This window comes from Rhinopithecus roxellana, chromosome 14, assembly GCF_007565055.1.
Source record: "Rhinopithecus roxellana isolate Shanxi Qingling chromosome 14, ASM756505v1, whole genome shotgun sequence".
In the NCBI taxonomy this organism is placed as follows: domain Eukaryota; kingdom Metazoa; phylum Chordata; class Mammalia; order Primates; family Cercopithecidae; genus Rhinopithecus; species Rhinopithecus roxellana.
Window position 1 is genome coordinate 42,248,328 of NC_044562.1, and position 17,561 is coordinate 42,265,888.

General features: G+C 39.8%; 1 protein-coding gene across 1 annotated transcript; it reads left to right on the top strand.

Annotated features, from left to right (window-relative positions):
- The first annotated feature begins 2,334 nt into the window (after positions 1–2,334).
- Positions 2,335–15,618, top strand: CAVIN2 (caveolae associated protein 2). Its single transcript, XM_010388765.2, has 2 exons — positions 2,335–3,180; positions 13,222–15,618. The coding sequence occupies exons 1-2, from the start codon at positions 2,698–2,700 to the stop codon at positions 14,014–14,016; spliced, it is 1,278 nt and encodes a 425-aa protein (XP_010387067.1). The 5' UTR covers positions 2,335–2,697; the 3' UTR covers positions 14,017–15,618.
- Positions 15,619–17,561: the final 1,943 nt, after the last annotated feature.

A 17,561-nucleotide genomic window follows, 5' to 3' on the forward strand; every position in this document is an offset into this window, starting at 1 on the left:
GTGGAGTCTATTTCCACTCTTTAAATCTGATCTTGGCCTGTGACCTACTTGGACCACAGCATGTAGAGGTGACAAGGGGAGAGTTCCAGAGATACCCTGCAGCCTTAAGACACCCTGCAGATTTGCTTCTACTCTCTTAGAACCCTGAAGTACCATGTAAAAAAGCTTGACTTCCCTACTAGAGAGATCAAATGGAAAGGCCCCAGAGACTGAAAAACGGAAAAGAGAGAAATCCCAGTATCCTAGTTGCCCCAGCTGAGAAGCCAGACATGTGAATGAGGCCATCTCAGATTCTTCAGCTCAAACTACAGATGAATGCATATGCCTAGCAGAAATGATCCATTCTAGTTGAGCCCTGACTAGCCAAACACAGAATCAAGAGTAAATAAAATATTATTTTAAGCCACTGAGTTCCATGCTGGTTTGTTACATAGCAATAGATGACTGATATTATTTGTGTTATTCAAAATATATATTTTAAAAATAAGTAAGCCCACAAGCAAACCTTTCTTCCTATTTAACAACTAGCCTCTTTCCTTTTCCCACCTCACACCCCATCTCTTTAATGTCTCTATTCATCTAGCTGATTATACAATATCCAACAATGCAATGCAAAATCAGCACAAATCAATGCAAAATCAGGGTGAAGTGATTATAATGTGAAATCGCAAATTTTGCAAAACACGTAGGAAATCATGAAGTTGATGAAGGTAATGTTAGAGAAGCCCTTGAATCATGGGCAACTCCTCTGACAAATGAGAATCTGCAGCTGGAATAGTTAACATTAACATTTGAAGAAGAACAAATCTACACGGATGATGGCACAATAAGGGCTTCAAAAAGAAATGATTTGAATGTCAAAATTTAAGAGAGGCTCTTGGAAAATTGATGAAGCCCTCAAATATTTTTGAAATAGTGACACTCTATGATTTGCCTACAAAAGTCAAATGTAAAAGGACGTCGTGTCATGATACCATATAATTTTGTTAGAAAATTGTGCTTCTCAAAATCAACACTTGATTCATCCTTTATTCTAATATTTAACACATTTTTGACCAACTAAATTTTATCAAATATAAGGGTAAATTAATTTTAATAATGTTCTTACTTTTTTAAAAGATAACATCTCAACCAAACCTTCTTTTCACCTTTTTTGGTCTCTATTTTTAAAGCATTTGCTTTAAGTGGGTTTTGGTGGTACCAATTATCTGAAGAAATTGGAGGCCTCTGTAAATATCTTTAGTTCATCTTCCTAACTGGCAGCTATACTCATTGAGAGCAGGGTCTCGGTCATGCTTTGCCAATGTCTTCCGGATAGTGCTTCATGCATATAGCAGAAGGCAGAGTCAACCAATGTGATAACCAATGGCCTGCTGAGTGATTGGCTTACATGTAGGTGTTACTATTGATGAATGGCATTGCTCCATTATCAATCCCTGACCTGGTATGAGCTGGCATTTGTTCTTCTCAAAATTGTTCATAGAAGGCCTATTACAAACTTTCTGCTGAAAGTACTTTCAAAGGCTGGATACATTTAAAATCAACTCAAGCATGTAAAGCCATTTTAGGAAATAAGCCCCACATCCCAAGGGTTCAGCTGAAGAGGGTCACATTTGAGAACAGGTGTGCTACTTCACTGAGCAGGAATTTTAAAATGTCAAACATTAGAACCACTTGAGAAACTCCAACTCAGCCTGCCAACAGACCCTTCTGGGCACGTGTCAATAAATGTCTTGCAGAGACGGGCATTTGAGAACGTCTCTCCTCACCAACTCAAAGTTAGTTAAAACAAATCATCATGGTACGTTCTTAAAAAGACTACATTTTATTTTTCCTCTCTCAATCTCACCTCTTGAAAAAAACAATTATTTTTTTAAATGTGGTCATCCAAAAAGTTCACATATATTACATGATAATAGTCATAACAGCAGCATTACTTTTTTTAAATATCCCTAAAGTTCAATCTCTTTTAACCTATTTTGTATCCCCAACTGCAAGAGTAATAAGAACTGAGCTGTTTTCCTTAACATTATCAGAGTTACTTCCATTCCTTTGCAAATGAGAAACTAATAATACAAACTTGGCTGCAGTACCCTTTAAACTCTATGCCTCCCAGTAGGACACCTGGTGTTCTGCAATCCATCAGTCAGTTCTAGGGCAAATGCAAACAATACTTTCCGTTACAATAACTTGTATCCAGGAAAAAGAAACAGGCACCCTGTTGCATCTGTAGCATAGCAGCCAGAGAAAAGTTTACTAGCTATAGTCAATTGGAAGCTGTGGAGCTGGGCCAAGTTAGCATGTTTTTCTCCGCCTCTAGATGAAGTCATGATTGAAATATGACATTGAACTTTTTTAAAAAGGGAAGGGGAGCAGGAAAGAAAAGCTAAACCTGCGACAAAGTGTCCTGTGCCCAGAACGCGGTTAGGAAGTGTGTGCATACTTCTGAACCCTGAGTCGTTCTCAGTTCTGTAACCTTCTCCTCCCACTGGGTGGAGCAGGGCCTTTAAGAGCAGCTGGAATGCAGTTCCCCTGATCAGCGTAGCCAGTTGTTGCCTGTCTGAACCTCTGCCAGTCCTAAAGAGTGGTGCTCTGAGCTCCAACCAGCGGGCCTCATCCTGCACCCTCACCACCGCAACTTCTCACCCGAGCAAGAAGCAGCTCCCAGAGAGGAAGAACGTTCCCACCTGCCTAGCCATGGGAGAGGACGCTGCACAGGCCGAAAAGTTCCAGCACCCTGGGTCTGACATGCGGCAGGAAAAGCCCTCGAGCCCCAGCCCGATGCCTTCCTCCACACCGAGCCCGAGCCTGAACTTGGGGAACACGGAGGAGGCCATCAGGGACAACTCACAGGTGAACGCCGTCACGGTGCTCACGCTCCTGGACAAGCTGGTGAACATGCTGGACGCCGTGCAGGAGAACCAGCACAAGATGGAGCAGCGACAGATCAGTTTGGAGGGCTCCGTGAAGGGCATCCAGAACGACCTCACCAAGCTCTCCAAGTACCAGGCCTCCACCAGCAACACGGTGAGCAAGCTGCTGGAGAAGTCCCGCAAGGTCAGCGCCCACACGCGCGCGGTCAAAGAGCGCATGGACAGGCAGAGCGCACAGGTGAAGCGGCTGGAGAACAACCACGCCCAGCTCCTCCGACGCAACCATTTCAAAGTGCTCATCTTCCAGGTCAGTGCCCCCTATGCCTCCTTACAGGAGGGCTGGAACTCCTCAACATTCTTGATCTCACTCATCCTGGCTCTCACAGCCATTTTCACATTTGTCCTGCCTGTCAGGGATCACACACATAAGGCACTTTCCCCTATCTGCCTGCAGCAAGCAAATATGAAATCTGCACACAGGGGTGGGAATTTCCCAGGTCACTGCAGACTAACCCAAAGAAGATGCCTGCGGGCTTAGTAGGCCCCGGGTCATTTGTCAGGGAGCACCTGGATGTACTCTGTACAGGTTGGGAAGACGTGCAGGTGCTTGCACCCTAGTCAAATTCATTTATCTCTTTGCATTAGGGGCAAGGCTCTGGCTGCAGCTGTTAGCTGGACAGGGCAAATTAATTCAGTGGCTGTTCATTAACTCTTTGTGGAAATGAAGTGATCATGTGAGGTATTTTGTTGTTTTTTTAACCAAAAAGTCAAACTATCCCTTTGTACAAAGGCTACCAACGTTTTGGGGACCAAGCAAATAGAGGATTGATTCCATTAGAGTTAGCTTTGTTCTTTTAAGACTTTTTTTGGGCAAAGCAATCTTGCGGAGTTCTTTTCTAGCAAATGCACTAGAAATAGAGAGTACAAACACACTAGATATGCCTCTCTTTGTTCAGAGAGACCGCAACTGTTAAGTAAAATAAACAGAATGTTATCAGCTATAGTCACAAAGGTTAGTCTTAAATGTTTCTCCCTCAAACGGTTGCCTTCGAATAAAAAGTCCACTTAATTTTTTTTTTTAATGCATCAATGATGCAATTAATGTAGCAAGAGGCTATCTGGGGACAGGGAGATTGCGTGGGGCTGTTGTTCCGCCAAGTGGTGGGCATTTGTGAATCCCAGGGCAGCCCTGCCTAATGCTGGAAGCCCTTCTGCCCAGTGGAATCCAGCCAGCACAGAGCCCAGGAAGTGATTGCCATCCTCGCCCCAGGGCTGTCTTGTTGTGACCATATGAATAGGAGAAGATTTCAAAGCCATGGAAGGGAGAGGCTATAACCAACAGTTTGATTGTGAAAGGCACACAGGGAGAGCCTTCATCTCCCAAGCGAGATTTAGAAATTGGGATTTAAACCGAGGGAGCCTTCTTTTTCAAAAGGAATCTGCTCTGCCAAGTTAGAACCTAAGCCTTCCTACCCCCATAAAAGGAAAGACTCATCTCGCTGCTTTTTTGTCCTCCTCAAATTGCACTTGAGTATTGTAAAGGTTTAGGGAGCCTATGTCCTCCTCTACCTTACAGGCTTTTGCAGCTGAAAACTTTTCAGCTTTTAATGCAAATGCAGTGGCTTTTCATGCACCAGATGAATTGAAAAGAGATACCATAACTGGGCCTTTCTTAACCATATGAGATCCTTACTTTATTAGCCTAAGAGATATTAGAAATCTCAGCTCTCAAGGCATTTCTAAATTAAATACTGATCTCCAAACAAAACCAAACATGTACAGACCTGTTTAAGTCTGAGACACCAAAGGAAATTGTCCTGCTTCCAGTATGAATCAGGCAAATTATCTCTTGTCCCATCCCTCAGTTAAGGAGGAGGAAAAAAGTATTTATCTTGTAGAGGAAAGTCACAATTTATCAGGATTGGGTTTTGTTTTGTTTTGTCATGGATGTTCTGCAGATGTTGAGGGGAGGGATAGAGAGGATATGCTAGTAGAAATTCAGGAGAATTATAAATCTGACATTTAAAAAAAAAAAAAAAAACACTGCTTGGGAACTTAAAGGCATATGCTGTTGTGAGGGCCTGACATGGTCTCCTGTTTTGTCGCATTGAATTGGCAGGTGTGAAATTGCAGCCAGAAATAGTAGAAATTCTCCACCTAGTGAGTAAAAGCTGAAACAGGGGTGCTCAAGACCAAACTGGAAGCTAAGAGTATCCATAGCAATGTGCTCGGACTCCATTCTGGCCCCTTTAGAAACCCATCCCCAAGGACACATTTCAAGAGCATTTTAGGAGGCAGGAAACTAGAGGCAAGTGACTGGACCTTTCTTAAGCCATGGAAGATCCTTATTAGCCTAAAGGATACTAGAATTCTCAACTCTCAAGGCATCGCAAGACGATTGTTTTGTAAAAAACAAATGCAAGTATAGTCACTCAGTGGACTCTCTTGGTCCTTCTAAAAGTAGCAGTTTCCCCAGAGTAATAATTATGCCAATGGATAAAACAATAATTTGTATTGGAGAGTGGCCCAGTATAGTAGTTCAGAAGATAAATTTTGGAGTCACACAAACAGTAGTTCAAATCCTAGTTCTACCACTTACTAAATATGTGATATTGGACACCGTTTGTAGCTTCTCCAAACCTGTTTTCTCATCTACACGCCGATGATATTAATAAGAGCAAAAAAAATCAAGCATTTAATAAATCCAGCATACATTGGTAAGCATCTTATTTATCCTGAATTTACAGATGAGGATGTTGAGATTCGAAAATGTTTATGGCTTGTCTGAAGCTAGTTAGTAAGCAAGTGGTGAAACTGGGATTCAAACTCATGTTTAATTGATTTCAAAGCATGTACTCTTGAACACTAATGCTTCTTCCCTCTTATCTCTCTCATAGAGTCAGGAATGAAAGAAATAACATTTAAAATAGTTAGCAGGGACTGGCATGTTATAAGTGCTCAACGAATAGAAGATATTACTGAGTGGATCTGAAATTCATTGGCTCAGAAAGAAGGCTACACTTTTGCTTTGTTAGAAATATGGTCCTTGGGTAAAAACTGACCTCACCTTACCCAGGATCTTTTTTTTTTTTTTTTTTTTTTTTTTTTTTTTTTTTTTTTTGAGAAGGAGTCTCGCTCTGTCACCCAGGCTGGAGTGCAGTGGCGCCATCTCCGCTCACTGCAAGCTCCACCGCCTCCTGGGTTCTCGCCATTCTCCTGCTTCAGCCTCCCTAGAAGCTGGGACTACAGGCACCTGCCACCGCGCCCGGCTAATTTTTTTATATTTTTTTAGTAGAGACGGGGTTTCACCGTGTTCGCCAGGAAGGTCTCGATCTCCTGACCTCGTGATCCACCCACCTCGGCCTCCCAAAGGGCTGGGATTACAGGCATGAGCCACCACGCCCGGCTACCGAGGATCTTAAAACAGCTCCGCTATACACAGAGACCCATGTATTATATAACTACCGCCATGTTGAAATCAACATGGTATCTCATCTCCACGAAAGCAAAGGACTCTTCTCAAAAGACCTACTCTAAATAAACCCTCTAGTCACAGCATAATCTTCACAGTGTAGCATAAGGAGACTGTTTCCTAGACCTGTGGAGAATGGAGAGGGCAAATATGTACCAGGTGTTACTCAGTGTCTTTAGGTAATTTATCATTTTCAGCCCATCTGAACCCTATGCTGGATTTCCCCTTGTTAAATCTACTGTTTCTAGTTTAAGACAAAAAATTACGTAAAAATAAGAGAGTGAGAAAGGAAAATCTATCCCATGACCTGAACATACTTGGTACGGTACTGTTGAGAAGAGTACATTTTCAGTTTCGGAAGTCCTGTCGAGCCCGCTGAAATCTACAGGTCTGCTTTGGTTAGTGGTTGAAGATACTTTTTTTTCTTTTAGACAGAGTCTTGCTCTGTTGCCCAGGCTGGAGTACAATGGTGGAATCTCAGCTCACTACAACCTCCACCTCCTGGGTTCAAGTGATGCTCCTGCCTCAGCCTCCCAAGTAGCTGGGATTACAGGCCCCCGCCACCACACCCAGCTCATTTTTGTATTTTTAATAGGGACAGGGTTTCACCATGTTGGTCAGGTTGGTCTTGAACTCCTGACATCAGGTGATCCATCTGCTTCGGTCTCCCAGAGTGCTGGGATTACAGGCGTGAGCCACCGCGCCTGGCCATAATTACATTTTTAAAATTCCAAACTTTGTCCTTAATTTGTCCTACTTAAAACATGTCATTATTTATTTCTGTACTGAATGTTACAACATTGTTGTAGATGTTAAGCATCTAATTTCTTAGCAATTACTTTAAATTATAACCAGTAGTGTCTAAAACTGAAGAAACATTCATCTCTCTTTCAGCAATAAAATAAATGTTAAAATCCTAGTTAAATTCCGCAGTTTTGTCTTTTAAACTTTTTTGTAATAGCTTCAGATCAATATTTGAATTCAAAATACTGTGGCATGACCCAGCATAAATAAAATAAGACTCATAGGCATTGCTGATCAAAAAGAAAGCAAATGCTAAAGAAAGACTGAGACTTTGCTTCTAATCATGGTGATCACTTACTAAAAGAAAAAATAGAATTTGTACAGAAAATCAGTGACTCTACACTTACAAGGAAATTTTCTCTTTTGATTTAAGAGACCAGAATTTCACAGGTAACTGGCCCTGAGGATGCAGTACCCTCTTATGTCTTCTTAAGGTTCTAGTAACGATTATTTGAAAAAGCAGTTGGGAGATTATTTCAAATCCTGGGAACAAAACGAGAGTACTCATGAACAGCTTACACTTTCATCCACATAAAATTGGGAAATTGGGTGAAAAAAGTGGAAAGGTTAGCTATTTGCAGTGGATACATTTCTGGAGAATTGAGCCTATAAATGTGTTCAAATTTTCATACTTTGGGTTCCTTTGATAAGGTCAGAATTTTAGAAAGACGCTAAAAGTGTAACATCTTCAGACCATTTTTAAATTGATTTTTAAAAAGCCTGTACTTTATCCAAAGTCACTGCTCTGAAGACTGTTACATTAGTACAGACCTGGAAGAAATGAGGATATAGATAAGAAAAGACGCCTTTATATGACAACTCGCCATGTTTCTATCACACTACAATGTTCCCATATGGGATATTAGCTTTGATGTGTTACTTATCCAGTGCCCTTTTACTTTACGAGGTAAACAAAATATTTGTTCTTATTGTTATCATTTACATTTACTGAAGGTGAGCACTGCCCCAGGCACTTTAAGTGAATAACTGATAATTGTTGGTATTCCTTAGAAAGAATCATTACATACTCTGACGTAAAAAAAACTAGACTCTTTCAGATGCAGCCCTTCCAAGTAAATGCTGCCCCTTCCACTGCTTTGTAATCTATATCTGTTTGAATTGAATGAATGAAAAATATTCTCCAATGCAACTCAGGTCCTATAGTTTTGATTCTTACATAAAACAAAACACATTTGGTATCAGTACACTAGGGAATCAGTTCTGCAATTTGTTAATTCTTTTTTGTGGGATTTATGTTAACATCACAGATTCAAATATGTTAGAGCTGGAAAGCACCTTAATAATCATTCAGTTTAACTTCATTTTATATCAAAGAAACAGAGGCCCGGAGAAACAGTGACTGGCTAGGTTTCATTTTATTATTAATAATAGAGATTATAGAATTGAATTGCAAAATGAGTAAAAACAAGCACTATAATCCCACCATGGTAAAGTTCATGTTTACTGGGTTTTCTACATCAGCTTTTAAATAATTCAGTGTGATTTGGTTTTTTTGTTTGGTTTTGTTTTGTGTTTTTTATTTGTAACAAAGAACACCTAACCAGTGTGTCTTAAAAAAGAATTGAACCCTTGATAACACTGACAAATAATGAAACTTTTAAATCCTCCAGAATGTGAAAGACTGCTCAGGGATTATAACTAATGCATTTTATTCTTATGACTTGCTGATTCTACCGACAGCTGCCTTAGGGGTGCAGTTCTAATCAATGACTGTATCCACTTGGCAATCCATACCTCAGAAACACAAATCGGAGAAAACCATCAATGTGTAAAAAAGACCTATAAATCAGAATGTCAGGTGGGCACAGTTTTATTTTAATAACTAGTATTTAGAGATTATTGGATAAAACATTCCATGGACACAAATTTATGGTCTTCATATCCCTCCAGGATGCTACCGCATCCCAGTGGGAATATGACATCCTTTGTTATTTTCTTCTACCAACAGGAATGATGAGTTAGTGACACAAATTCTCTCCTTATTCAAGCTTTTAAATGACTTACTATGATTTCCTTTCTAAGGCAAGTCATAGAGCCTTCTTTTCTATTACAGTGTGCATAGCATATCTAGGTATTTAGATATATACACAGAAGATTTGCTCCCATGAGCTTCAAACCAAGAAGTGTCCAGCATGTTGGCAAGTTTGTCTGTGTTGATACAAATGGACTATTAGTTCACTAGGATCGATATGAACAGCAAACAAGCTGAACTACAAGGAGAAATGCTACCTTTTCAGTTCTTTCCATTCATTTTTATGCTGTGAGCCTATCAGTCATATATGTTTGAAGTGTGCTGTTTTATTCCCCTTCCTTTGAAAACCTCCCAAGGGTTCTTGTGAAAGGTCAGAACCAAGAACACCTGCATCAGGGGAGCTGAGGACCTTTTTGAAAACAAAGGGTAAATAATCAGCTCTCCTGAGGGCCTCCACTGGGCAGAACTACCGAAGGAAGCAGTGCAGCCCACAAGGGATTCCTAGTGCCATTTTCAGGGGCTACAAACCCTAAGTAGACCTATAAGTAACGAGGGCAGGGAAGCAGTGACAGAATTGAGGATGTGTACTTGATCTTCCCTCTTGAAATCGTCATCATTCTTGCAACCTGTAAGAGAAAGCAAATCAGAAGCATTACAACAGGAAGCTGAAGGCAGAAGTGTCCCGTTGCTTATAGGCATATGAAATATCAAGTGTTTCCATGAGGTGTATGTGGGAGCTTGAGCACAGGGCACGTATGCAGGTGAGATTAGGCACCTCAGGAGAGGGCAGTTATCCAGCATCCATTGGCTGAAGTTTAGACTGAGTATCCACCACCATAAGAGTTACTTAATTGTCAAACACCACTCATATGTTTTACTATAGAATAGAAATTTTGAAAAGTATCAGTATTTTTCTGCTTCCAAACAAACATTATGGAAAGGTAAGAGCTACATGTGCTTGGACATTCATGGACTTTTGTGTGAAAAGAAAGGGCTTACCTTCAGAGTAGATGCCATCAGAAGCCACAAAATAAACACTGTTCAATATACAGAACATTAAATCCTGCTTGTGTAATTAAAATGACAGCAGAAGCATAGCAGTTAGCCAAGAAGACATATCTCACTTGTTTCCAGTTGCATGAAGACACATCCAACTCATTCTGGATTATCTCTGTTCCTGCTGGGTTTATTTTTATAGCTGGCATCAAAAAAGCCCTCATATAATTTCCCTGGCATTTTACAAAAGAGTTCAATTGGGTTTCCTACCTTCCCTCAACACCCATTCATATACACAGTGTGTATCTACCACAGTTCATATATGATTCACCTTATAATAACTTTCCTCAAAGCTGTCCTCAAAAGATACATGATAAAAGAATCGAAAGAGTCTAAGACTCAACAGCAACTATGCCTTTGTAATAATAAAATGTACATTTAAAGAAAAACTATAATATTATTAGTTTAATTCCTTTAGAAGTTCAGTTAATATGCCTACCTTTTGTTGGGATTAAAGAAAGGGAAGTTATACAACTTACTACCTTTGATTACCCTGAGAGATTATACTATATAAAATGTACCTCTTCTCTGGTAGCCAAGGATTATTTTTGCAGCTTTCTTTCTGAATTTCTGCTTTCCTCACTGAGGACTTTTAATGACATTTCACTGATCTCTTGGTTTCTTCCTTCCCTGTAAGCAACTCCCCTCAAACCTTCTCAACCCTCTTGTCAACCCCAGAAGTAATTCTGCTTCTAGACTAAGCATCCAAGCTTTAGCTATTTCAGTTATCTAACCCTCTTTTAGTAACACCCATCCGCCTGCAAAGAAAATCCTTCCTTAAAAATAGAGATCATTGCCGCCATTGGGACTTAGGTTCTCTTGATTTCCTAATGGCACCAGAAGTCAGCAAACTTCCTTCTAGACACAGAGGTAAACTTGTTCTTTCATAGGCCTCAAGAGAGGGCAATCTCCATTCCAGCCACTCTCAGGGCTTTCTTAGAAAGCCACCTACCCAACATGCACTCATTTAACAAGCAACTGTTGAGCTCTAGGTATTGGGACACAGCATGGACAAGAAACAAAAATCCCTGCCCTCATGGGGAGTATATTCCTGGGAACTAGAAGCAACCTCACCTTGAAACACGGGAAAGCAGTGCTTGTAAAAGTCTGTGTTATAATAACTTGTGACAGTCCGATGCTCCTTTTATTTATTTATTTATTTTTACTTTGTCTTTCACTATGGCCTGGACACTTTCCATGACATTCAAAATGGCAGAGTGTGGAGAGAGTTTTGGGAAACAATATATGATATCATCATTCTAACAAGGATTCTATTTAATTGGACTTTTCTGCTTTTTGCCTCGACACAAGACATTATCCTTTGTTTCTAACCAATTTATGGAAAGGACTCTGTATAGTGTGTGTAAGGGGAGATAGAGGGTTGTATTTTTCAAGGAACATCATAATTCTACCATTCAGTTATTAATTAGGAGAGTTTTCTTAGTTTCTCTGTAATATCTAACTTTACTTAGTCTTTGTACCAAATATAAAGTGACACTCTTAAAGCGTGTTTTCATCTTTTCAGTCAATCAAAATTACAAAACAAGAAGGGAAGTTCTTGCCATTAACATAAACTTTGCATGACGTTTAAGTCCCAAGTAGACTTTAAAATCCACTAAATCCAGTTATTTTTCAAACTGAAAGTTTGCTGAACAGCCTTAGATATAAGCAGGCAATCCTGAGGCTCTGGTTGCAGGAGGGGTAGCAGGGGGATCTGGAGCCTTGCCCCCTTCTGGCATTCCAGCAGAACCCCTGGTCCCCTGGGAGTGCAGTATGAAAGCTACTAATCTAGGTCAAATCTCTTGTTCATATCTGGAAGAAACTGAGACCCAAAGAGATTAAGTTATTTGCTGAAAGCTGTCCTGCTATTCAGTAGTACAGCAAAGACTGAGACTCAGGCCTCTGGCCACACATTTACTACTGTGCCATTTCTTTCAAAAAAGATGTGAAGACATTTTGCTGACTGGCTCTCCTTTTCCAATATTCAAAGAAAAATATTTAAAAATCAAGGGTTCTTTAGCTGTGTAACCTGAGTCTGTCTGCATTCAAAACTCCCCAGTGAGCAATGTTGCAACACCATCCCCCTTCCACTCTGGAGTTGAGTGTTCAGGTGCTGCTCCTTGAAAGCCAAGAGGAGCCATCTTTGCCTGTGTGCCCAGCAGCTGGAGGAGAGTGCTGGCAACGGTGAAGGGGGCAGCTTTCTGTGCTTCTCTCCTCACTCTTCGCTGGAGGTGAGGGCCAAAGTATTCTTGCCCAAAGAAGCTCTGTGTAACACTAGAGAATTGATAAACTATGACTGGAAGTGTAATTTCCCCTCACTACTCTAAAAATAAACCTAAGATCTCACCTCCCCTTAATATCTCCCCAAAGGATATTCTAAACCACAAGGCTTCCTGAGTGCACCCCTAGGAAGCCTAGTCCTTGCTTCTCTCACTCTAAAATGATGTCCTCAGCCAAATTAGTGTGGACCTTTGAACGGATTCTAAGGTTGACCCTACCTTTACTTCTGACTCCTACTTGGAGAGGGAACCCAGTCAAGGCTTTATGTGTGTCTGGTACTTGAAGACTTCTCAGTTCTTACCCCTGCCCTATCTTTTATCTGCCAACTTGACCTTCAGGCTCTTCTGCAGTGGGATTTTTGCAGGCTCAAGCCCTCTGACCTCAAAAGAGGATAGGAGAGAGAGGGCCTGTGGGTTGACAGTACAGTAACGTACTTTAGCTCCGTATCTAAGCAGCTTCCTGTTCTATCTCAGTCACTGCCCACTTCCCCTCTGCCTGTCACTGATAGACTTTCTGCCGGCTGTCCTTCTGATATTCCCAACAGGCTGCCCTTGGCCTTATCCAGCCTAAAGAGAATGACTTGACGAGTTTGGAATTAACTCTTCCTATTCTAGAAAACTCGTGCCACAAACATTTGGTTTTTATCATCACTGTGTCCCCAAAACAGACACACTATTACAGCAGCTCAGGACTATTTGTGAAATATGTTATTAACATGAAACCTATATTGTCCGTCTTTTCAGGAGGAAAATGAGATCCCTGCCAGTGTGTTTGTGAAAGAGCCCGTTTCCAGCGCCGTGGAAGGGAAGGAGGAGCTTCCGGATGAAAACAAATCCCTGGAGGAAACCCTGCACACCGTGGACCTCTCGTCAGATGATGATTTGCCTCACGATGAGGAGGCCCTGGAAGACAGTGCCGAGGAAAAGATGGAAGAAAGTAGAGCCGAGAAAATAAAAAGATCCAGCCTCAAGAAAGTGGATAGCCTCAAGAAAGCATTTTCTCGCCAGAACATCGAGAAAAAGATGAACAAGCTGGGGACAAAGATCGTATCTGTAGAGAGGAGAGAGAAGATTAAGAAATCTCTCACGTCAAATCACCAGAAACTATCCTCAGGAAAAAGCTCCCCTTTCAAGGTTTCTCCCCTCACTTTCGGGCGGAAGAAAGTCCGAGACGGAGAAAGCCATGAAGAAAATGAGACCAAGTCAGAAGACCTGCCTAGCAGTGAGAAGATGCCGAATGACCAGGAAGAGGGGTCCTTTGCAGAGGGTCTTTCCGAAGCGTCCCTCGCCAGCGCCCTGGTGGAAGAGGAAATCGCAGAGGAGGCTGCTGAGAAGGTGACCTCTAGGGGGAGTAACTCGGGAATGGACAGCAACATCGACTTGACTATTGTGGAAGACGAAGAGGAGGAGTCAGTGGCCCTGGAACAGGCACAGAAGGTGCGCTATGAGGGTGGCTATACGCTAACCTCCGAGGAGGCGGAGCGCTCCGATGAGGACCCCGTGCAGCCCGCCGTGCTCCAGGTGCACCAGTCCGCCTGAGCTTAGAGCCGCTGTGTCATCCTGTGCTGTGTTCAAGCTGGCATCCAGGGCCGAGGAACAAACTCCTGCACATCTCCAGCACGACCCACCCACTCCTGCGTTCCTGTCCAGGCAGTAATCATTGACCACATAGTCATAGTAACACACAAGAGACCAGGCTTTACCATGAAAGCGACCTGTCACGGACTCCACTTTTAATTTGCGCTTAGGTTCTATCTCCGTAGAATGTCTCCAAGATTGAAGAAGAAATTGAGCAGTTGAAAAATGCTAATCTATTTGGCTTAGTTAGAAAAAACAGAGGATAATTAAGATACTAGTCATGAAAAGTGATTCATTCTTTTTTGTCATTCCATAAGCTTGCTGAATAGTGTACCAGTAGTATATTGTGTTTCCACCGTACTCTGTGAATCTAATTTTATTCTTTGCGTTGATATATAATATACATAAATATGTAAGCTAAACATATAACTATATGTTTTAAGAATAAAACATCTACAAAAGATAAAAAGAGATGCTCAGTTGGCTGTTTACTTAATAGAAACCATTGTATTATTGCAAACGAAGGAAAAATGAAGAGACCATAAAAGTCAACTAATGAAGTAAGATATGTAGTAAAGTAAGGACTATTCAGAAAGTAAGAAAGAAAATTTGGAAAATGAAACAGGAAACAAAGAATGCCAAAAAGAATGAAAACAGAGAAAAAATGTATGTGCTTGAAAGTAAAATATTTACAATAGTAGCTTAACTATTTCACTCCTTAAATAACAATACTAAAGAAGTTCATATATCCTGGAATAACATGTCATCTTCAAAATTTTTTAATTTTCTAATATTTTTAAATAATAACAAACAGTGTTAAAGCTGTATTTTTTCTTAATAAATAAAAGATATTACAAATATTTCTTTAGGGAAGCTCAAAAGGATGTTGTCTTGTTAACATTGGAACGAATATAAATCTTCAAAATACAATTAATATATACTGCTTTGTGGAAACTTGGCTCATACTATTCTTCAATGCTCTTCAAATTTGAACTAACCCTTACATTCCATATGATGTGATGTAGGCTTATAAGATGCTAAAATCTATAGGTTTTGGAAATGAAATATTCTATTTTTTCTTTTTTGTACATAATGGGAATTTCATTCCAGATTGTATTTAATTTATATATTAATTTCACAGAATATTAATGTTTCTTAACTTCTTAAAGCATGCTAGTGTTTTATGTATATGTACACATATATTCAGACAGGGTAATTTTTACTGCTACCTAACATTATACTAAAATATTGCTTTATCTGTTTTTAATTACAAAATGCTAATGATTTGTTAAATTATAGTTTAAAAACACTTGGTCCAGGGAGCAAATCTCCTGCCTTTAGTATGCACCACTGTAAGTAACCTTACAAATAGAGTTAATCCAAGACGGTATTAACAAACTATGCTTTGTCTTTAATAAAAGGGATAGGATTAACAAATGTATTGATGGCATAACCTATTCAGCTATGTCCTTATTTTTGCAATAATGTAACCTCAAATATTGGATTGTTGAACCAACAATGGCTGTGTTAAAGAAGATTAAATAAACCAAAAAATAAAAGGCATGTAACAATGTCAGTTTTTTGGCAGAACAGTTTTAGAACAAGCAGAAAGAATTGATTTTTAAACTCTCCTCCAAACGTAGCAGTAATGTTGATTGTTTCGGTCTTGAGTTCCCCTATTAACTCTGCTTCCCCCAACCAATCTCATTTAGAAATCTAAGTCTCATTCTTCAAGTTTAACTTTTTTGACATCACCTTGCCAGCTCTGGAGAGTATCTGAATTTATTTCAGCAGCTTGATGATTTGATAGTTACTTCTGCATTTTTCTTGTATTGTATCAGAACTTCTAATACCTTAAATAGTCCTGCAAACATGAATGTATTGACCTGTAAATTCAGTTTATTCACACAGATAATCCTTTCTCTTCTGCAGTGCCATAGAGTTGGTAGCAGACTTAATTTTACTCAGGTCCCAAAGCAAGCCTGTTTAACCTTTATGCAGTTGTTGTTACTTCTTGCAGCCGAGAAGTTGGGGGACCCAGACCTAATGTAATATTTACATTTCCTTTTCAAAATGTGTTTTTCATTTGTTCCTATAAACTAGCTGTATGTCAGCTGAAAACTGCACTTGAGCATTTTTTTTTTTTTTAAGTTTCACTGGCAATCACATTTATTCTATGTTCCACATTTGAAGCATTAAAATCCTAAGCAATAAAACAGAGAATTAGGCCAGATAATTATTGAAAATCACACACTGTAGGGATTACAGAGAGCAACAGTTGTGGAAATTAAAGCGATTTATTCTGTATTATTTTTGAGTTATTTGCATACTGGTGAGACAGCAACATCCCTAAATTAGATATGTCCTCTTCCCACCTATCCAACAACTCATTCCTAACTTTCTATGCCTGGAGCTCAAGAACTGGAGTAGTTTTCCCCAAAGATTTGTTATACATTAAGAAGGACTGAGAGCCATATCTTAGAAATATAATTCAGGAGTAAGAAGCATCTATTACATGGGTCACGAATCTCACAGATATATAGCAAAAAATAAAGTCATTTTTCTGTGAGATTTATTTTTAAAGTAAATAGATATGTATTTCAACAGGAATATTTTCTTCTTTCTGCTTAGGAATCCAGTATGTGGCTGAATTACTGGTTCTTTTTATATGTGAAAACAAAAGACCCTTGCTAAGACTAGTTCCGTACAAAACAAGGATTTCTGATATTTATTGTCTGATGAAAACCCAAAATGTTTCTGCTTTTAGCAGTGCTCACCCAGAAGAGCAAAGTTTGACACTCATGCGATTAAGCCCACTATTAGGAAACCTCAACATAGCCTGGCTGCCAGTATAAGTAAAGGTTATAATGAAAGTCATTTCCTACATTAAGACACTAATGCCCAAGTCCAGTTAATTCTTGCTCAAAAGTTTGTTTACTGCCCCGGAGTCCAAATCTAAGTGATTTTATATTGGAAATTGGGAGTATGAAGAATTAAGGTACAGGCAGCAATCGTTATTAACAGTTCCATAGCAACCACAAGTCTTTTCCTAAAAACCAAGACTCAAGCACTGCAAAACAAGTTTCAGATGAAATTGGCATTGTGACCTTTGTATTCTGCTTGATCTGGGTGTCTAGATAAAGACTTCTGTAGCCAGGAACTCATTCTTAAAGGGAACAGGCAGTAACTTGCATTATTAAAGACATTTTCTTATTTTTGTTTTAACCATTACATTATCCTGCAGTATTTGAAACTCTAAAATTATTTTTAACTCTCCACATAAACTGCCCTAGTTAAGAAGTCGCACCTTTAAGCAGCTTGATTTTCATATATATATACACTTTTCACTGTAAAAAGCAATTTGTTAAATATTTATTGAGCAAAGCAATCTTTAGTTCCTATTTGCTAAAATTTTTAGCACCAAAGCAGTGAGACCCAAGAAAGGGGGAGGAAACCAATATTTTTGACAATGTACCTTATACCAGCTGAGCATTTCAATGGTCAGC

Excerpts from the sequence above, each read along its gene's own strand:
- CAVIN2 (XM_010388765.2), top strand. The coding sequence starts at position 2,698 with ATGGGAGAGGACGCTGCACAGGCCGAAAAGTTCCAGCACCCTGGGTCT. Across the intron at positions 3,181-13,221 it reads TCAAAGTGCTCATCTTCCAG|GAGGAAAATGAGATCCCTGC; the intron begins GTCAGTGCCCCC and ends CCGTCTTTTCAG.